The sequence below is a fragment of the Clinocottus analis genome, unplaced genomic scaffold (assembly GCF_023055335.1).
Source record: "Clinocottus analis isolate CAN_PGR_092001 unplaced genomic scaffold, fCliAna1.0.p SCAF_10, whole genome shotgun sequence".
Lineage (NCBI taxonomy): Eukaryota > Metazoa > Chordata > Actinopteri > Perciformes > Cottidae > Clinocottus > Clinocottus analis.
Window position 1 is genome coordinate 8,052,883 of NW_027175821.1, and position 21,432 is coordinate 8,074,314.

Here is a 21,432-nt window from a genome sequence, read left to right on the forward strand (position 1 = left end):
TATCTAACCTTGCTAACTAGTTTACAAATAACGTAAATATATCTAAACTTGAACCTCACTGACATCATCTATACCTCATATTATATATTTAGTTCATAAATATTATATTTTGTATTTATGTTTTTTCTTTAGTGACTAGTTTTGTGTTACTCAACCCTAAGAAGCTATAATAATATGCCAATGTAAATTCACTTTAACTGATTTGAAAATGTAAACCCATAAGAGTGAATGTTTAATTAACTTACAGTTTATGGAACATAGATGTGTGGCCTGCTAATGGAATATTAATTGTCCGAGTGTAATGATTTCAGACCAAATGTGCTCACAACATTATAAGTCTTAATTCAGAAAGAAAATTTACTGAACATTGTTCATTCCTGAAAAATGACAGAAGCATAACTATTGTAAAGCCGCTGACTACTCAAGGACAGACATTACATTTACCCTTTTATCTTACTTAAACTGTAAACTTTTGTAATTTGAAACACTTTTACCTTTTCAATAGACAAGTTAGAACTAAATTGATCAATATAGGCTTTCTAACCACTTGCATTTTTTTCTCAATTCTATGAAAATCCTATTTGCATAACAGTGACCAATTAAACTATAAATGATAATATTAGCAAGCCTGCCCCCTACTGGCCTGAAGAAGAAATAAAGACACAAAAGTGTCCATCATCTCAGATGTATATACAATAACATGTATTGTGATGAATTAATGACTCAAAATGAAGACGTATGATGAAAACATTGTGTCAGATAAAGCAATGCTTGTGTTAAGTGGTGGAAATAGCTGTAATTGGCCCTCATAGTGTGGCCACTGGTTAGATGCAGACAGTGTTAATGTTTACTATCGTGACTTTGCTGCATGCCTTGTTTTTTTAAGACACACAGTGAAGTTCCAGTCTCATCATCATATGTTGTTTGTACTGCGGTTGGGTTAGGGGTGGATAGGATGACCTTTGAGTTAATGGTCTTTTATAATATGAAGGTTAATTGTATCCTCTGGGACCAACAGCTGGGCTTTAAACTGAGGTTGCAGCTGTGTCTCAGTTCCATAAACTACTACTAAAAGATATACAAATCTTTATATTCCTGCTAACAAATTATGTACTTTTCCGTTTTGTACTGACAGGAAATGAAAGAGCCTTGAACCTCGCGACACTATTGTTGGACAATCTTTAAAGTTTGACATTTTTGTCCGAGATATTAAAGAACAGACAACAGGAAGACGGAGATACACATTCAGGATACTTTGCCTTGCAAAGTTTTTATAGTGGGATTTAACACAATGCAGTCTACTATGTTGAATTGTTGGTGTGAGTGCAGCTGTCCTTTGTCAGGATCATTATGCAAGTGGCGTCCTTTCAAGATAACAAGACAAAGGACATTGTTCTGGCAGTTTTGCTCATGGCTTCATTGTCTGAGCTCCGACACTTTTTATGTCATCTGGGAATGTCTGTCTCTGGGTCAGTTAAGGACACGCAATACAAAAAAGAAGCAGATTACTGTTTCTGATCTGGGAACTTAACCGATACAATATGGTCAATGGGTTTGTTAGTTTTCCCCTTCAAGTTTATTTATTTATAATTAATAAAACAATACAATTGAATCTTTGGCTTTTCTTTTTCAGTTAATGGAAATTCATGTAATAACCTATATTTGGCAGAATATTGTCTAATCAATATATGATTGATTACAATAATGTATTTTATGCATAGTTTAGAATGACCTATTTATATAATTTGTTTTACAATATTTGCTCACAGAATGAAACCCATGTTGTTCCACAAAGGGAGGCCTTTTTCATCCAAGTTCACAAAGAGATTGATGAAGGAGACGTTCCACCACCCAGTCAGTCGCCTGCTTTGCATTAGTGGCCCCCACAAAGGTTCTTTTTTTGCTTTACTTAAGTTGAGAAGTAAAGAGATAGATATATATTTCAACATTTTACCACTATTTAGTTTTCTCTAAAAAATATCCAATATTTGATTTGCACCTGGTTTGCAAGAACTTTATCACATGATCTGCTCTGCACAAAAGCAACACACATTGACAGGATTCACATCAGTGTTGATCACTTGTATCAGGTGTGTTAGGTTTTTATATTTCCTTAACCTTGAAGTTACAAATTAAGAGATAAAGTCTACATATGTATTACACATTAGGTGAGGAAGATATTTGTGAATATCACTGATTGTTTGTGTTATTAGTAAGAACATTAAATTAAAGTAGGTCAAGGTAATATTCATTGTTAATACAGAAAGAAAAGATTACAAAACAATAACATGTATACCCAGCAGTGAAACGTTTCAAAAGAGAGGTGCGATAAGCATAAGTAATTTCATTTTATACTTGACATGACTAAACAATAAAAAAAAAGGTTTTTGTTGTTGCATTACAATACACAAACCAAGTCAGTTATACCACAATTTGTATATTGGTCATCTCTCAGCATCTCTTGTAATCCATGTGATTCTCACCTGTCATGAGCAAATTTAATTATGGTTATGGTCTTTCTTTTGCTTTTTGTGAGGCTGGAACAATTTACTAATGGTGTTGAATCCCTTTGAGTGCTCTTTGTATTCATCATCTTCTGTCTTCTCCCCATACTTGCTCTGCTGCAACCCTCCCATAAGTGCTCTGACCTCAGCTGACACCCCATTGCCAAGGTAGTGGACGGCCTTCTTGCCATCATTATCTCTCTCATTTACATTTGCCCCATAAATATGCACAAGCAAAACCATAACGTCACTGTGCCTGTGCATGGCCGCGACGTGTAAAGGCGTGTATCCTCCATGTGCTTTGCAGTTGATGTTAACATAAGTGCCACTTTTCCCAGAGATATCCATGAGCTGGTGTATCATCTCGCAGTTGCCGTTCTTCGCCGCCCAGTGCAGAGCTGTGAAACCTGACATGAAGTCTTTCTTGTGCGCTAACCGCGTGTCCTGCAGCAGCAGACCGTAGATCTGTCCCCACAACCCGGCAGCACACTTTACCAACCACTCATGCGCTAATGGCTCCAAAGGCACAGACTCTGACTCCTTTGCGTCATCTCTCTTGCTTGAGGGCCTCACCAGGGGAGCAGCGGGGCGGCTCACGTCCTCTGTCGGTTTGTTTCTCCAACATTGGGAGTCCCTTAGTGACTCCTTGCAAGATGGAAAGATAGGATTCAGAGTGGGCACTGATGGCGGAGAAACTTTGTTTCCCAACGTGAGTTTGTCCGACGTTAAATCCGGATGCGCTCGGGAATGTGTGCGTTCATCCCGCGTACCTAGTGCAGGGTCTCTCGGGGGGGATTTCACTGCAATGACAGCGAACACAGCGCCAGATTTCCTCGCGCTGCTCGCCTGATCTCCGCGGATGTTTAGAACTTTAACGGTGCTTGTATTACTGCAATAGTTGCCGGTCGTGCTTGAGGGACAGCACATGTTGTTGTTCTCAATGTCAGAGTAAATAATCCTGGCTGACTCGGCTCGGTGAGGAGATGTGTACGAAAAGCTCGCGTTTTGGCTCGAGACACTGTCATCCATCTGCGGCTCCTGCGAGGCATCCTGCGCCGCCTCTTTGACAAAGTCCTGATACCTTTTCTTCACCACCACAAACTTCACCTCGTCGATCTGTTTGACCACAGCGACGCTGTTCACCAACTTCTTGAAAAGGTCCCTATTGTGCTGCTTTTCCGCGGGATCACTGCCGTTGATTTGCCTCCTGAAGTTGTTAACCAGCTCCGAGTTCTTCACTTTGCCTCCGTGCTCCAGTAGAAAAGACAAAAGAGACTCTTGGGTCAAAGCCATTTTGTCCGGAAGAGTTACAAACCTTAAAATATATCCCAGATATTTTAGATAACGCCCGGAGGATAAATACTCTGCGCGCTGTCCGTGCTGCCCCCCTCTGTTGTACTCCACCAACCTGCTGCTTCCGGCGGCTCGCCAAAAAAAAAAAGCCACCCTTTTTTTTTGATTGGGTGGGGGAGATGAGGGGAGGGGGGGGTTATGGTTTCCTAAACGCGCAGTGGAGCAATATCACAGCCGATTAAAAAAAAAAAGAAAGACTAAAGACGAATTTTACATTTGTTATTGTATTTTTGTTTGTATATTTATTCAAAATGGTCATGTGAAAAAAATCTAATGTGATAGAATTATACTCAATAGAGCTATATTTGTATATTTGTTTAGCATGTGTCGAATTTAGTTTAACACAGACAATTCATTTTTTTGTAATGCATATACACGTTTTATTTTCACAATGTTGTCATTTAGCCTTCATAGCGCTTCACTTTATTCAATTATATGTTCCCAAGATAAATAAATAATGTTTTCCAAAACAGTACGAATTCCTTTTTTTAAGTACACATGGAAGGAGTTTGATTTTTTTGTTTTGTATGTTTTTTTTTGCTTTAACTAATAATTACTTGCACATGAATCTAAAAAACGACATCAAAGCAAAACTAAATATGCTAATATAAATCGGTGATAGAAGACTATAACAACACATAAATAAGCAACTTGGCAATGTCTATAAATCAGACTGTTGCTGGAAACCATAAACATAGTACAGTAGTTAAATGGTGAAAATATGCAGGCATAAATATTGAATGGTTAACATAGCAGTTTGCTTTATAAAGCGACCTGCTACGTATTGATCTTCATGCAAACAACAACACAGCAGTGACATGTTTATATGTGATAGCAAAATGGATCCCAACAAGATGCTCCTGCCCGTGGACAGGAGCACCTTCATCTTCAAAATGAATTACTAATTGTCAAATACATGTATGGAGCAGGACATATGGTCTATTCCCTTTAAGCCCAATATTGTAAAGTGCAATCAATAGAGTAAATTTTCACCACAGAAAGACTGGAGTTCCTTTGTCCCCGGATGTGTGTTGCTAGGAGACAGCTGATGTCCAAGTGTGAAGTTGTTGAATGAACTTGGACGCTGATGTGAATTTCATTTTTTTTTTTTTTAAATTGTGTTTAATGTGTTGCGTTGTAAAAACCCTGCATGGCTTATTGTTCAGTTAAAAACACAACAGAAGACACATACAAAAATTACATTAAATTCTGAACTGAATATGAGAGATATAGATTCTTTATTCATCCCCAGGGGGGAATTTGTTTGAAGCAGCGGCAAACACGTTACAGAGTAAATATAAACATATTAAGTATGAAAATACTCAATATACTGTATACAATAAATAAAATAGCAGCGCAGAACATATTAAATTGGACACATTCTGTGACAAAGTAGACTCTCACTGCAGCTCAGCCGACCATTTACGTAATAACTTCTCTTTCCTTGCCGGAAGCTATAATCTGACAGACATACAAAGATAGCAAAGATAGCTCTCGCAGTGACAATAAAGGCTTCAGCTGCTGTAGTGTCGCCCTCCAACACCGAGGGGGTGTTGCCTCCAAGCGGCCACATTGAAAGCAGTGCGAGTCCGTCCGTGTTTCATGGGGAGAGCAGGTTGTGGCTAAAGACGGATAATTCCTGCACGCAGCCACTTCTGACGATGGCGGCCAACGATGGAGACGTTTTCGCAGTAAGTATAACGATCTGCCGTCTGCGGGCCTGCAGTGAGTCACGGTGCGGTGTCGTCAGAGGAGACATTGAACATGGCACGACATTCAGGTGCATGTGAGAGCAAGAGAGCAAGGTGATGGTCATAGGATGAGGTCCGCTGCGGTGTTGGGGAGGCTCGTTGTGTCTAATGACACGGGATAAAGACGGAGTTTCAGCCTCGGCTGATTCAGTAGAAACGGTGCGTCGTCGCCCCGAATGATGCGTGCAATCTGTGGAGCCGTGCAGGAAGAGCGCACCTCGGCATCCAACTGTGCAGCGTTAAAACCGTCAAAACATTGTCTTGTACCACGTCGACTCTGTGACAGGTGCACATAGGTGCTGAAGTCGGGAGCGAGCAGTGCAATGAGACACAGGACAGCAGGCAGCACGACACGAAGTTAAGAGGATGAACATAAGTAGCAGCCTCCTAAAGTGGCAGCTAGCTCCTCAAAATGATGTAGTATTAGCCAAACGTGTAATTCGTGGAAATGTGTTTATTAAAAAAAAGCCATCGTGGCTTACACGCCTTGTTCGAGGGCTGACGTTCACATGTTGCATTGGAAATTATAGTCTTTGTGAAGTTAAGGTGCCGTGTGTGTGTGTGTGTGTGTGTGTGTGTGTGTGTGTGTGTGTGTGTGTGTGTGTGTGTGTGTGTGTGTGTGTGTGGAGAGAGAGAGGGGGAGAGAAGAGGAGGAGGAGGAGGAGGAGGAGGATGGGGGATAAGAGAGCTTGAAGGGGAGTTATGGGTACCAGGGCAGCCAGCAGCTTGGATGTCCTCCCAACCCAACATCTAGATAAAGAGCTCTTTGTTTATTTGTTTGTGAGAGAGAGAGAGAGAGAGAGAGAGAGAGAGAGAGAGAGAGAGAGAGAGAGAGAGAGAGCATGGATGATTGTGGTATTGAACACATCCTGGTCATGTTGAGCCTTTTGCAAGGTGCCAGTAAACCAGGATGGAGGAATAAATGCCTCTCAGCTTACTGCCAGAGCAGAATACACTCCACATGTGATACTATGTTCAAATGCTGTGATGCATAGTGTTATAATAGTGTTATATTAATGAACTTGGAACGTGTAGACAAAGTGATGGTTGAAAAATGTGTGCAGTGAGTTCTTTATTGAATCAAGTCTTCAAACAAGTAAAAGTCGTGCTGTCAATTGTTAACCTAATTAGTTAATAGAAAAAAATAACCAGCAACAATTTTGAAAGCAAAGGCACATTTTTTTGGTTTCTCAAAATATCGTTAGTTCTAAGCTAAACAAGCAATCGGAAGAGGTACTCTGGGTTCGGCCATTCTGTTACATTTATTAGCGTAAATTATAAATCTGTTGACCAACATGATTAACCAATGCTGAAACTATTTGTAATAAATAAGTTTCATCTCTATATATAATCACAAACTATTCCGTTGGTACGAAATCTTCATAAACAGACACAAGACACACCAAGTAAAGAATGACATCTGTGCTGCACAACTATAATTCTCAGAGCTTTTAGTTTTCTTTTCACATTAGTTGGAATCTAAAGGAGGAAATTGGTTTGTAAAATTGAGACATGACCTTTTTATAGGTCGGACTGTTCAGTGTGTTAAGTGGAAGCGAGAGATGATCTCATTAGCAAAGAATGCTTTTCAGCTTGACAGCCGAATGTGGGAATGGAGTCTATCAGAAGGAGCTCTTTAACCTTGTCATTTCACTGTATATATTGTTGTTATTGTTGTGGATATGATAAAGTATTGCTAAAATGCAATGTTATTTATTTTTAATTGATTCTATATCCTGCCTGTTTTTCCGAATACCTCAGCATGAAGAAAAGCGAAACCTGGAGCTCGGAGGTCATGTGGGGTTTGACAGTCTTCCGGATCAGTTGGTCAGTAAATCCGTTGCACATGGATTCTGCTTCAATATCCTCTGCGTAGGTATGTCTGAACCCATGAGGTGGTCATGATCCAAGGTTATTGCTCTGAACGTGACATGCATTCCTTTGGAATGGAGCAGTATTGCCTAACATAGTCTTTCCCTCATCTCTGTTTACCACATGTCATTTCCTGTTCATTAAAGGTGAGACAGGGATCGGCAAATCAACATTGATGAACACTCTTTTCAATACAACATTTGAAAACGAGGAAGCCAGCCACTATCAGACTGAGGTACAGATGCGCCCACAAACCTATGATCTGCAGGAGAGTAATGTCAATCTCAAGCTGACCATTGTGCAAACTGTCGGGTTTGGAGACCAGATCAACAAAGAGGAAAGGTACAGATTCTTGGAGATGTTTATTTGACTTTTGGTTCTACTAAATGCTTTCCAGAGAGAGAGAGAGACTGTCCTGCACAATGGAAAAAAATATAGAATGTTGTTCAAATGTTATAGAAAACTTTTTACAGGCGTTTATAGTACTGTTTTAATACTGAACTTTTAAAAATTCAGAGACATTTTGGTTAATTCAGCACCAGCTATTAATCATTCCCACTCTTGCTCTGGCAAGTCTATGGACTTGAGAAAGAGATCTGGCCTGTTTCTGGCATGGGAATGTGTGGGAAGAAAAGAAAAATGGGAATGACTGGTAGAACTAATGCAATCTTAACAGACATTTGAGTGCTTCAACACCAGGGAGTAGGAAAAGCGGGTATTCTTGGCTGCAAGGCTGTAGTTGCAGAGTTTGTAGCCCGGATACTGACATGTCTTTAAACATGAAAGCAATGTACAGTTTATTGTCCACACATGTAAGGTTACAATAATGATGCTAATTTGTTGTCTTGTGCTGTCTCTCTGTGCAGCCACAAACCCATTCTTGAGTATATTGATGCCCAGTTCGAAAGGTATCTTGAGGAGGAGCTAAAAATAAAACGCTCCTTATTTAACTGCCATGACACAAGAATCCACATCTGCCTGTATTTCATCGCTCCCACTGGACACTCCCTGAAGTCTCTTGATCTCGTCACAATGAAGAAACTCGACAGCAAGGTGACTGCAGACTCTTTCACTGTGTATTTTAGCAGTTAATGTCACTAGTTCCTCCGTCTGACACCCTTATTATGATTATTCTATGCAGGTGAACATCATCCCAGTTATTGCAAAGGCAGACACGGTTTCCAAGAGCGAACTGGACAAATTGAAGATCAAGATTATGAGTGAGCTGGTCAGTAATGGAGTACAGATTTATCAGTTTCCCACAGAGGATGAGGCTGTTGCAGAGATAAACACCTCTATGAATGTGAGTCCCAGAAACAAAAAGACATAATACAATGTTTTTCACAAGATAATATGCATTCTCACTTTCTCCACCACTGTATTCTTAAGCTTCCAAGCCTCCAATATTGTAACAATTTCACTACTATGTATTACAGACTCATCTTCCCTTTGCTGTGGTTGGGAGTTTAGAAGACATTAAAGTGGGAAATAAGATGGTGAAAGCAAGGCTGTACCCGTGGGGATCAGTACAGGGTGAGTTGGCTGAATTGATCTTACAAGTATCCCAAACAGGAGCAAGTGTTTAAGCCAGTTGCCTGCTGCTGAACTATTGAGATATAAACATGATTCTCAGTTATTATAAGCACAAGTTTTCCTTTCAGATTTTCAGTATGTGCAAAATGACCAAGCTTCTTTTTTTTTTCCAAAGTGGAGAATGAAAACCATTGTGATTTTGTGAAGCTGAGGGAAATGCTACTGCGTGTGAACATGGAGGATCTCCGGGAGCAAACACACGCTCGACACTATGAGCTCTACCGTCGCTGCAAGCTAGAAGAGATGGGCTTCAAGGACACAGACCCGGACAGCCAGTCGTTCAGGTGAAATTAGGGGTAGCAGTGATTTAATGCATCTGGACAACTTGCTTCAGTGGGACTGCAAAAATACTGTTTTCTTATGATATAAAAAATGTGCTGATAAAATACTTGGTTGATGAACAGCACATTCAAATCTATGTTTATATGATTTAGAATAGGATGATTTTTCCCTTTTCCTCAACCAATAGGAGCATTATATGTAAATTTAGACTCCAGTTTAATTATTTAACTATCATGATAAATAATGTATTGTATTTGGATGTATTTTTAACTCATCTGATCTGTTTAGTGCCTTCATGAATTCATCCAGAGATCTCATCTCCCTAGTATAGGTGATAAACTACAGTAACTACAGTTCCTGGATGAAATATTAAATGGTATGTTAATTGTTAGATGCAGTTCAGGATAAGGATAAACTAGCTATTTATAAACCTGTTTGTTTGAAAAGTCACTTGTAAGTTGTTAGTGACTACTAACTTAAGTACTAACTAGTTATTCTCTAAATCAGGTTGCACCAATTAAATTGAAGGAATGTCATAGCTATTGAAGATTTAAGTAATGTGTTAATCTGGGAACATCTGTAGTGCTGTGCAGTCAACTCAAAACCAATCTACATTGTACACAGGAAGTCATCACCAAGTGTAAAATGACCTCCAGATTAAAATTAGGTTTTTACCAAGTGATATATTAAACCTGGTCGGAATGTAGGTATGAAACAGCCTTTTAAGCAAGTGTAAGGTCAGATGTTGACCTTATTATCTCTTGTTCTCTTCAATCTCAACGGGTAATCTGCTAGCTTTATTAACCAGCCCCAGAACTAAGACATTGGACTTAACATTGCTTTTACTCTGACCTTCAGTCTTCAGGACACATATGAAGCCAAGAGGAAGGAGTTCCTTGTGGACCTGCAGCGCAAAGAGGAAGAAATGAGACAGATGTTTGTCAACAAAGTGAAGGAGACAGAAGCTGAGCTGAAAGAAAAGGAAAAAGAGGTGAGGATTGTCATTATCATAAAATAACTACTAATTCAAAATATACCACATTGGGTCTGTCTCATATTGTGCCTTGTCTTATCATCATCATCATCATCATCATCATCATCATCTCTAGCTTCACGAGAGGTTTGAGCAGCTCAAGCGGATGCACCAGGAAGAAAAGAAGAACCTGGAGGAGAAGAGGCGAAACCTGGAGGAGGAAATGAATGCCTTCAATAGAAGAAAGGTTGCAGCTGAGACGCTGATGGGACAGGCGCTCCAGGGCTGCTCACAACCTTTCAAGAAGGACAAGGACAAGAAAAAGTAAGTCAAATTTCCTGTGTCTATATGATTTGTAGCGCCGCTCAAGTGGTTCCTTTCGTATACCATTGTTGTCCAAGCATCAAGCAATCTTTCTGCCAATTCATGAATCATTTTTGAAATGTCACACATATATTAAATTTACAAGCCACAAACATGTATTCTCTCTCAGCCAATCTAGCCAATGTAGAGTTCATCTGACAGAGGGGGGAGGTGTGCAATGTGATTAATGAGATACTGTTATTTTCCCAGAAGCCATGTTGGCTCAGAAACGGATACAGGGACAGATTCAGACTGACACTGTGTGCCCAGACATAGCGGAAAGGGTCACAGCTTGCATGACACAGTCTGATGCTTATGTCTCTGCAGGCTGACCTGCCAGACTGTATCTCAGGCAGGGGCACTTCTGTTTACAACCGACTGGTCTCACCGATGCTCACACCATGCGCAGCATTGATGAGACTTAGACATCCCACATGAAGGGGTAATCATTTCTGCAGGTGGAAACATTATGTCAGGATCAATTATGTGCGCTCAAAACTTACATACACAGCTTAAAGCTCAAGATGATCCTTGAAAATCCTCAATCACAAAGCTGTCGTGGTGATTAGTAAAATACAAATGCATAAATAAAAAAAGAAAGCCTAGTTCCTTTTAAAGATTTTACATGTTAATAGCAGTTTGTACCGGCTTTAATATCATACCGGTCAATGAATAAATGAATATATATACTTTATTAATCCCAAGGGAGATTTGTTGTTGGAGTAGCAGCCTACAGACACAAAATAAAATAAAAAAAATAACAGTGATATATATATATATATATATATATATATATATATATATATATATATATATATATATATATATATATATATATATATATATATAAAAATAGCTGGGATGAAAGATATGTACAGCATAGAAAGTATTCATTTAGAAAATATAATTTAAAAAGTAACAAAGGCAATATGTCTGTGTCATGCCACACAAGGTGTGATTTCAACAGTGTGATTTCTGTTTCATCTCTAGTGTACTGTTGCTATTGATTCTTCTGGCTATGATTTATAAGCCAGTTTAGTGCTTTTGATTTGTCATATAGAGGAAGTTGAGGAAATTATGAGGAAATGCTTTCAGGTGTTAAAAAAAGATCTAGGGAAGTTAAACTTTGAAGGTGAGGCTATGCTCAGAGTACCTGATTTGTTTTTCAAATTGCAAGTGAAAGGTCTGATTAATGTATCTGCTTTGGTTGCTGTGGTTAAAAAAGGCGTGGTGTTTTCTACCAGGAAGCAAACAAAACCGTAAGCTGATGTTCTCTTCGCTGTTTCACGAGACAGCATTAGTGATGGGATAAAAAAACAGGAAAAAAAAATTGAATAAGCAATCATTGTTGGTGGTGAACACACAGTTGGTTAGCTGCGCTATGAAATGGTGTCAGTGCTGTGTGTGTTGTGTTGGATATGACCTCAAAGAGACTTAAACTCTTGATTTGAGGAATCAGATTGAGAATAATTTCTACAAATTCAGTTTCTGACTTCCTCTACGAATATGACCTGAATCTCACTTGAAGAAATTGCTTTGCACAATGTGATTTCAATGTAAAATGTCAAAAACGGGACTGAACTCCTAACACAGCCTTAAATGTTGGTCTATATAAAGAAGTGGATGGTAAAAGAAGTTCCAACCAAATTACTGTTGCATACCCATTTCATTTATTCTTTCCCCCTGATTCATCATTCCTCAAAACCTTCATTTTTTCTTTTTCCCATATTCTGTCATTTCTTTTCCCCTTTCAGTTGATTTATGGATCAAACATCCAGGGAACCAGGATTGTGTCTGCCATCTACATTGGAAGAGAGAGAGAGTGAGCGTGTCAGTCAGTAATGTCATATCTGACATTACTGACTGACACTGTATGTGTGGACCATTCAGTGACTCTGCAGCCTGAAATATGCGATGGCTCAGAGCCACTGTATATTTATGGATTGAAATGGTAGCTTTGCTCAGTGTATTTAATTTGTCTGTCATGCTGACTCTGCTAGACACACACTCCCTGGACTGTTTTCATAACATGTAGCTTGTGTAGTTTTATGGTCTCGCCATGAATGTGTGTTCATGTCCAGTTTTAGAACATGAGACTTCTAGTTACTGACTGAATTGAACCGATGACTGTGAGTTATGTTGTGTTTTAACATTGGCAATAATTCACAAGTTTAATGGTCTCCTAAATGTTTTTTAGCCCTGAATTTCTAATAATGTACATATGATTGATACTTGTTTTTTTTAATTGTTTGTAGTCTGAGATAGTAAACAGTATTAAGATAATGTAATTGTCTAACACCACTTTATGCAAAGTTATGAAGAAAATAATTGAGTTAATTTACAGTGAGTCTGAAAATGAGAAAATATGTTGCCATTTTTTATATTCAAATAAATAATGTCAATAGAAAACCAAACACAGCATCAACTCCTGTGTTTGTCAGCTGAACCATCCCTCTCATTTTTCACTTGTAATAGTCATGATGTACCAAAACGGTTTGGTTTTTAGTGTTTCTCCAAAAGCATTATCCATTTAATTCAAAGCCTAATTACCATTTGCACTAAACTTTAATCTTTCTCATCTTGTTGAGGTTTCTCTTATGACTTTAATGAATAAGAGTTGTTTGTTCAGATAAATAACATGGTTTTTCTTTCCTTTTCATAGCTTCTTTAGTCTTCCATCTGCGTGCTCCTTAACCTCAGGAAGGAATTTGAATTAGAAGACTTTCTACAACATCAAAAGATCACAGATTAGCAATCAAGTGTATTATTTTTACAATGTGAAATAACAATTTTATAGAAATGCACTTAACATCCCTGGAAGCTATTCAGCCTGAAGTCTTCCATGTCTACTAACCTCCCTTAAGCCTTCTAAGCGGTGTAGCATGGTCTCTGCATGGCTCCTAACCTTCATTCCCAAAAGTATTAAAAGAGCATTGCCAAACTCTCCAATTTTTGTACTAAATGTGCTACCTTCATTTATCCGCCATGTTATGCTTGTAGTTTTTGACTGATGACAATTTACACTGTGACATATATATTATAAAGTGACATGATATTGCTGTTAAATGTTGTACGGATTATACATTATATTATCATTTATAAGCACTTTAAATCAGTCATGATACAAATATTACCTTATATTTAATCATCTTAAATGGTGTCCTATCATGCAAACATATCAACCGTTATTTTGTGTCAAAAATATCTATTTAGAAGGATTTCATTCAACCTGGATGTATATAAATTCAGGATTAAATCTATTTATGTCAGTAGATCTATAAGGTGGGTTTGTGTGGGACCACTTGCAGATTTGTATATCCTGATGTAATAAAAACCTTTAAAAACATGCCTCATTCTCTCCATAATTGCTATTTAAGATGGAATATATGGGTCCCCAAGTTGTGGACAGTAAAGTGTAGTCTCATCGGGTTCAGGTTTTCCTCCAGACTGTTCCAGAAACCTTCCAGAGAGTGCCCTTTAAATTAAAAAAAAAAACATAGCAGAAAGGCAGCATGTGGTGATAATGGTTGGCTTATGGTGACAAACAAAAATATATGACATTTTGAGAAATCCTGCACAGTTTTCCAAAATATTCACCAACAATTTTGATATTTTCTGATTTTACCCTCTCCTGTAATGGTTGTACATTTTCAGTCATGTCCCGCCTCCCCGTCTGCGATTGGCCACTAGTATGTAGATGGTGGGACTTAATTGTGAAAGGCTGGAAATGTATCCAATTGAAACATTGAACCAGGAACGTCGTCCATTGACGACCAATGAAAGCTCCCCGTGTTTGATCATGGGGTCCGGCTTTAGCCCTGCTTTGATACCCAGGCTGTCCTTTCCCCATCGCCTTTACTCCAAGGGTAGGGGGTGTGCATAGGCAGAAATTAAACAACGCTTAAAACTTTCTTTAATGAAAGTTCATACTCATACTTTTTTTAATCTTTAAAATATCTTTTCACTCGCTGATTGAAAGCGCGTCGAGTCATTTTTCGCCCCATTTTTTATTATATTAAAAGCAACGAAACTTCACCCAAGGTAAGTTAACCAACCTTCCTTCTAAATCGTGTTTACTCAGCATATCTATATGTTTTTGAGGCGTGAATGGGCATACAAATCTGTAAAATACGTCACTTTGCGGTGAAAAAAGCAGAAACTAAAGCTATGAGCATTATAAACTGTTGTTAGCGTTAGCGGTTGTCCGTGAGTGAGCTAACAGTCGACGTTACGTGATTGACGTCAGAGTAGTTTGTCAATAGGTCTCCTTCACTGTCACGAAGGCAATTATAAATGTATGTAACGTCCATTGTGCGGAGTCTTATAGTTTAAGCCGCAGTTTTGGGGTTTAAATGCTGTTCTCTCACTTGTTAGTTGTCATCGGCTTAGCGTTAGCTCTGCGCTGGTGCCGCGGGGACATGTCGGGACACAACTCCCTGTGACGCGCGTGGCCTGGTCCTTTGGATGCAAAGCCCAGTCATGTGCCCAAACTATCATACATGTCTCTGGGATGGGTAGTTCTCGTGATAGTTGTATTAACCGTGATAATATACTATTTCAAATTGTGAAGGACTCCGTTTGGCTTGTCCCTGTTATGTAACGTTAAACAGGTTTTAGGTTTCCACCCCCACCCTTTGCCTATTCCAGTTGAGTCCAGTTCAATGACAGCTGCTCGGGGATGGCGTGTTACTGGATAACTTACAAATTTGGAAACACCCATGTCTGTTACTCTTGAGCAATACATATCCCTAATCCAGACCTGTTATTCGTAAACTCCCGTATTTGTATAGGTGTGTTTACCCGTTTCTCGCTGAACGAGTGTTCTAAAATAGCCATCCTTTCCATTTAATATATAACGTTAATTGTTTTATATATTTGTTCTACTGATTGGCTATGGTATACATAGTTTTTCCTTATTATTAATAACGCTGTCACTTTCTGATCTGAGTTTACAGATGCAAATTAGTAACATTTAAGTGTTAGTGCAGAGTGAACCAATATGTGTACCTGCTTGCCAGCGTATTCAGTGTTATTTTTTCATCATCATATTATAAATATAAAATGGAAGGGATGGCAATTTTAGAACAGTGTGTGTGTATTTATTTGGCTAAAATGCAATTGATCAGCTAATCATTTCCACTCTAATATATGTAGTTATAGTCATACCTTAATTTTACATATTTGTAAAGACATACACAAAATCTCATCACATTATCAGTACTGAGACTTGTAGTCACAAATATTGTGTTTAAGTTGGATTTAGTCGGTGTCTTCAGCTCCATTTCCCTATCTGCACAGATGATCGACACAGTGACCGGACCCGGGGCACAGCCCTTTGCAGTTCAGCTGAAGGCCCTGACTGATCTGGAGGGCCGATACCAACCAAAGTTGAGCGGCTTGAGGCTCATCGAGAGCTCCCAGGACAATGGTCTCAGGATGACCAGCAGACTGAGGGAGCTGGAGGTGAAGGACCTGCTCTCTCTGACCAGGTTCTTTGGCTTCAGCTCCGAGACCTTCTCACTGGCCATCAGCTTGCTGGATCGATTCCTCTCCGTGATGAAGGTTTGAGTTACAATAATGCCTGAAACGTACACTGAGCTGGCTGTTCAATAATAGCAACGGCCGTTTTATATTCTTAATTCCTTTGCCTGTCCTCAGATTCAACCAAAGCACCTGTCCTGCGTAGGCCTGTCCTGCTTCTACATTGCTGTTAAGTCTGCAGAAGAGGAGAAGAACGTGCCCCTGGCCAACGAACTGATCCGCATCAGTCAGAATCGCTTTACAGTGTCTGACATGATGAGGATGGAGAAGATCATCATGGAGAAGCTCTACTGGAAGGTGAAGGCCCCCACAGCCCTCCGCTTTCTTCGCCTTTTTCACAGCCACATCCAGAAGCAGCTCGACGCTGAGAGGTAAGGACAGACGGTCACATCAACCTGCAGGGCTGGACCATGACTCAACACGATTATATTTACTCTACTAAAATGTGTCTTCTCCTATTTGGCTTTTAAGAGAATAGGCAAAATGTTTTAAAGCTAACAGACACTGTCCTATGTGAAATCATTTAGATTTATAGACACGTTAAACGGACATTGTTCAAAAACAAATGTGAAAATCTGTTCAAAAAATTATCAGTGACAATATGTTCTTAAAATGTTTAAATGCATTTCGTATTTTTTTCCCTCTTTAATAAATTGTTGTGGGAACGTTGATTGAGCTCTGCCTCTGACATAAGGTGCAATATTGACACTAAAAGCCTTTTCTGTTTGCATTTTCACAGTCAGAAGATACTGAGCCTTGAAAGACTGGAGGCTCAGCTGAAAGCCTGTCACTGCTCATTTGTCTTCTCCAAGTTAAAGGTAGGCCAAAATAACCTGTTCGTCAACATTTTAATGCTGGTTTATTTCCTTTTTTAAATAATATTGTATTCTACTATTTCCTCATGTTTAAGTGGCATGCAGCGTTTTTTTTTAAGTAAAAAAAGTTTTTATTTGTAGTGGTAGTACCTGTTTCGAGTAGTCCATCTGTTTTGAGCATAGTCATTTTTCAAAAGGTCACATTTTCTCCACCAAAAAAAATACATTAACCAGTTGTATTGCAATGAGGTACCTATCATCTGTTTCTCTGCAGCCATCTCTGCTTGCTATGGCCCTCCTGTGTTATGAGGCCCAGGAAGAGCACGACCCCGAGTACACTGACAAAATAGCAGAGGCCTTGAAAGGTTTGCAGCAGCAGCTAAATGTAAGTAACGGTTCATATCTTTTGTGTAGCTTTGTTTGGTCGAACCCCAAGATTGCTTAATGTTAGAAATAGTGGAAATTACGATACTATTAACAATTATTTTTTTCCACCTCACACATTGTTTCTTCTGTTCAGATCAGAGATGGGGACCTGGTTTGTGTGCGGGAGTTTGTTGGAAAATGCCTGGCTGAATACGCCACCACCAGGTGCTCCAGGCCCAACACTCAGAGGCTTCGCTGGACTATTTCGGGAAGAACTGCACGTCAGCTGAAGCCCAGCTACTACAAGATCACTCATCTTCCCACCATACCTGAGTCGGCTTGTTAATTCTGGGGGTTCGAAGGGGTGACCTTACATGCATGGAGAAATTACAACTGTCCCTGAATTGTCTTTGTTCTCTTATTGAATGCAACTTTTGGGTGAATTTCCTGCAGTGTGGTTACCCACGACCAGCTCCAGTTATTTTCCTTACAGATCTTCATTGGTGATGATGGATATCTTTAAGGAAAATTCTCCCCGCCCCCAAAAAACCCTTTTTGATTTACTTTGTTTTCCATCATGCTTTGATCAAACACACTCTTTCATCTGCTCTTATGACGAGGAGTAATGCTTCGTCAGTAAGGTTTATCTGCTGCCATCCTGCTAAGTTTTACTTTCCTGGCTGAGTGGCTTGCACAAGTGTACAGTATGATCTTGTTAAAATCCGTACCATGGTGTTTGGTATTTCCTGGTACGGGTTGCTAGTTTTAAGCTAATAAGTATATAACCACCTAGGTCCTCAGTCCACTATGTGGAAGAGGAGGGAGAAGGATTTTGTGAAATACAAAAATGAAACCAAGAAATCGGGCCCAAAATCCTTAACTCTCACCCTAGGTTGCTGAACTGTCCTGATTGCACACTCCTACCCAAGGTGATGATTTTTTTTGTTTTTGTTTTGATACGGCAATGGAGCTCAGGTTTTCTCCAGTTGAGTGAGGCTGTTGACGATCCTGTCATGTATGGCTGACTATACTGTTTGAGCTGAAATGCCAGTGGTTACAGATGAGTTGTTTTCACCAATTCAGAATTTTTTTACACAGAGTAAAGTACCTACACACAATAATTGAGTTTGGTTGTCAATTATACAGCAAAAAAAAAGTGCTTGTTGCAGTGGAAATGTGGATTGCAATTTGGTTTGCATTTTCTTTGTCAGTTTCCCTGTCTAGCAAAAGTTTCTTTTAGTGCGAAAAATAAAATGTGTTCCCAAATTTAAAATGGCTAATAAAATACACCATCTCGTTAACCTACGTCCTTGTACCTTTCAATAAAACTTTATTGAAAAGCTATTGTTTGTGCATTCTCATTATTTAAAGACAACACATCACGCAGGCTTCCTACACCCAAATACAACTGTTTCCATCAACTGTTGCTGTGCCTGTATAATGAGCCTTGCAAATGGCCAAAGCGGGCTCAAATAAGCCAGATAAAAGGCTGCTGTGAAAAGTTTATCTTCGTCAAACAGTTAAATCTTATCGACCGCCCGGTGCCCAGTATTTGAGTGCTGAAGGCAAAGCCCTTTGGATTTTTCATCGTAGGCGCTCTGATCAATCCTCTGTTCTTCATCCAATGGATGTCCTTAGTAGTGATCCTTAAACAGGCGTCATCTCCAGCAAGTGGCAGGTTTTTGGCATCGTGACTGGTCACTTCTGTAAACTGGAAAAGTCCGGACCACCACCAGCAAAATTCCCAGATATCTCTGCACCGCTGAAGTCAAATCCAGGATTCTAGTAAAGAGGAGTGCACATGTTTCATGAGCAGTCGCCATGTTGCTGCCGTTCAATGCTAGCAAACATTTTCATTAATTTTACAAATCCACACATAATTTGATAGATGTGATGCTCTGAGGATGATTTTATATCTACTCTTGATTTTGTAGCAAAGTGATATAATCCAGCTTCTACGTGGCAGTACTACTTTCTAATAAAGCACACTATCAGGCTTTTAATTAAAAATGGCTTTATTAATTGTCAAGAGATCCTTTTCTGATGCTTCATAGAATAGTTAATAAAAACAACCTTTTGGTTTGGAAAACCTCCTTTGACTGGCTAGACTGTTTAAACACTTATTTTTAGAAATGAAAAATAAATATATTAGCATCTTTTAATAAACAGACACAGCTTTATTATGTGAGAAGTCCATGAGCAGTTATAAATGGCATATTCACATTTATAACTGTTTATATTTAATATATTTAATTTATTCCAGATTTGCACAACCTGGAACCCAAAAACTGATTGTAAAGCATTAGTTAATCATTTTCTCAACAATAAAGCCATTAGTCAATACTTATAACCCCTCATTTGAGGTTGCTTAATAAAACGAGGTATATGGCTAAATACGTTACCCTTGTGTGGCCATGTGTAGAAGCAGACAGGTGTGCATCTGATAACTTGTAATACAGTCTTGGCAACACACTCCATGACCATTCAGGTGGCACTAAATTAAACTAACCTCCCGCTGGAACCGCTCCAGTGTGAGCTTCCTCTGCATCTGGTCCTGGACCCAGGCATTCGCACAGTACTCCCCCTCCAGCAGGGAGGACCAGCAGTTCCCTGCCTCTCTGTTGGTCTTCATCAGAATGATCCGGATCAGACACTTGTCCTCTAAAGCAGAAAAAGGAGAGAGATGACTATTGTCCACGAGAGTCTAAGTTCATGATTGTGTTACTGAGGCAACCTACCTAGTGTCCATGTAGCCTCGTCAGACATGGTTGTGTCAAACAACTTTCCCTGAAAAAATGTAAAAGAAGAGTTTGTGAAGTTCATATGGGTGTTCAGATTAAAGTCAAACTTTTCACGAGTGTTTTGATTTCAGTACTGGTCATAAAGTATAATTTATGTATCTATGATTTAGTTTTTGATCTAACTTAATGACATGTACTTATCCTGGTCCTCCAATTGCAATGCAACTCTGTCCTTCCCTTCAGTGGCCCAGCCTGGTGTTTATTACTATTGTGTGTTTGATTCTTTGCATATATTGTGTTTGAATCTTTGTCCCTGTATCATGCATGTCTTTGTTTATGGTGGCAAACAAAGTCCATTCGATCCTATGTATGGCCTTAGTTTAATGAAAGTACAGCTGCATATGGATAATCCGTTGTATGAATACACTCGGAGCAGGGATTCTGTTTAGAATGTTTGGCTTTTAGACAGCTTACGTCAGATAGAGATTTTATTTGTATTCATTTTTTTAGTCAGTCTGTTTAAAAAAGCTCTTGTTTATAAGTCTTCTTTATGTTATATATATATATATATATATATATATATATATATATATATATATATATATATATATATATATATATATATATATATATATATATATAAAATTGTAGAGATCTGTAGAGATCTCAACAACTGAAAACATATTATTTCTCTCAGTTGAAAGTATGCTGACTGGGAGTTTAACGTTACCTTAAACATTTCCTTCCCTTTCACTTTCAGTTCGATGTCTCTGGATCCCAAATGACACTTGACCTCCTTACCAGACGTCCCATGAGGGACATCGACTTCGATGAAAACCTCCTCCATGGTCTGGTACCAGGAGCCCCAGGGTGTCTTGCAGGGGACAACGCCGCTCCTCTCCTCGAAGTGCACCGACATGCTGCGGAAGAAGAAGTGCTCTCAGTTTGCTCAGCGATTGATCTTCACCCCTCTTTACTTTGCTTCACAGGAATGTTGTTGTCAACATCTCAAATTAAGTGATTTTAGTATTCAATAGTTATCCTGTGTTGTGCCCCTATAGACTGTTTCCCGACACTTCTTCCGCTTCTTCTTCTTCTTCTTCTGTGAGGATTTCAGTTCCGGTTGTGAACAACATTGTTGCCGCAGCGCCACCTGCTGTCTCATGAAAAGAACCGCAGCGAGAAAGAGTAATTTTGTGAGATACATGTTAGACTTTTATCGGTGCTTTATTGTCATTAAAGTGATTGCATTTACATAAATCTTTCTTTATTTTTGTT

General features: G+C 39.1%; 4 protein-coding genes across 5 annotated transcripts; 2 read left to right on the plus strand and 2 right to left on the minus strand.

Annotated features, from left to right (window-relative positions):
- Positions 1-2,240: 2,240 nt before the first annotated feature.
- Positions 2,241-3,894, minus strand: sowahab (sosondowah ankyrin repeat domain family member Ab). The gene has a single exon (XM_068585635.1). It carries the CDS (start codon positions 3,795-3,797, stop codon positions 2,499-2,501), a length of 1,299 nt encoding a protein of 432 aa, XP_068441736.1. The 5' UTR covers positions 3,798-3,894; the 3' UTR covers positions 2,241-2,498.
- Positions 3,895-5,346: 1,452 nt separating this feature from the next.
- Positions 5,347-14,037, plus strand: LOC137790971 (septin-8-A-like). Of its 2 annotated transcripts, none has more exons than XM_068585620.1 (10): positions 5,347-5,548; positions 7,370-7,484; positions 7,627-7,822; positions 8,347-8,533; positions 8,622-8,783; positions 8,917-9,013; positions 9,189-9,357; positions 10,214-10,346; positions 10,465-10,652; positions 12,446-13,343. In XM_068585620.1, the coding sequence occupies exons 1-10, from the start codon at positions 5,519-5,521 to the stop codon at positions 12,447-12,449; spliced, it is 1,281 nt and encodes a 426-aa protein (XP_068441721.1). In that variant the 5' UTR covers positions 5,347-5,518; the 3' UTR covers positions 12,450-13,343. The 2 variants fall into 2 exon arrangements, with proteins under 2 accessions (XP_068441721.1, XP_068441712.1); XM_068585611.1 differs by lacking the exon at positions 12,446-13,343 and adding an exon at positions 13,354-14,037 and having other exon boundaries at positions 5,348-5,548.
- Positions 14,038-14,520: 483 nt separating this feature from the next.
- ccng1 (cyclin G1) lies at positions 14,521-18,757 on the plus strand. Its single transcript, XM_068585707.1, has 6 exons — positions 14,521-14,732; positions 15,990-16,253; positions 16,350-16,603; positions 16,972-17,050; positions 17,322-17,432; positions 17,568-18,757. The coding sequence occupies exons 2-6, from the start codon at positions 15,990-15,992 to the stop codon at positions 17,757-17,759; spliced, it is 900 nt and encodes a 299-aa protein (XP_068441808.1). The 5' UTR covers positions 14,521-14,732; the 3' UTR covers positions 17,760-18,757.
- nudcd2 (NudC domain containing 2) lies at positions 18,446-21,242 on the minus strand. Its single transcript, XM_068585719.1, has 4 exons — positions 20,885-21,242; positions 20,152-20,200; positions 19,923-20,074; positions 18,446-19,195 (listed from the first exon to the last, which is right to left on the minus strand). The coding sequence occupies exons 1-4, from the start codon at positions 21,071-21,073 to the stop codon at positions 19,112-19,114; spliced, it is 474 nt and encodes a 157-aa protein (XP_068441820.1). The 5' UTR covers positions 21,074-21,242; the 3' UTR covers positions 18,446-19,111.
- Between the last annotated feature and the right edge of the window lie 190 nt (positions 21,243-21,432).

Coding starts and splice junctions, on each gene's coding strand:
- LOC137790971 (XM_068585611.1), top strand. CDS start 5,519: ATGGCGGCCAACGATGGAGACGTTTTCGCA. Junction 7,823..8,346: donor CAGATCAACAAAGAGGAAAG/GTACAGATTCTT, acceptor CTCTCTGTGCAG/CCACAAACCCATTCTTGAGT. Junction 8,534..8,621: donor TGAAGAAACTCGACAGCAAG/GTGACTGCAGAC, acceptor TATTCTATGCAG/GTGAACATCATCCCAGTTAT.
- sowahab (XM_068585635.1), bottom strand. CDS start 3,797: ATGGCTTTGACCCAAGAGTCTCTTTTGTCTTTTCTACTGGAGCACGGA.
- ccng1 (XM_068585707.1), top strand. CDS start 15,990: ATGATCGACACAGTGACCGGACCCGGGGCACAGCCCTTTGCAGTTCAG. Junction 16,604..16,971: donor AAGCAGCTCGACGCTGAGAG/GTAAGGACAGAC, acceptor GCATTTTCACAG/TCAGAAGATACTGAGCCTTG. Junction 17,433..17,567: donor GTTTGCAGCAGCAGCTAAAT/GTAAGTAACGGT, acceptor TCTTCTGTTCAG/ATCAGAGATGGGGACCTGGT.
- nudcd2 (XM_068585719.1), bottom strand. CDS start 21,073: ATGTCGGTGCACTTCGAGGAGAGGAGCGGCGTTGTCCCCTGCAAGACA. Junction 20,201..20,884: donor AAGGGAAGGAAATGTTTAAG/GTAACGTTAAAC, acceptor ACATTTTTTCAG/GGAAAGTTGTTTGACACAAC. Junction 19,196..19,922: donor TGGAGCGGTTCCAGCGGGAG/GTTAGTTTAATT, acceptor CCTCTTTACTAG/AATCCTGGATTTGACTTCAG.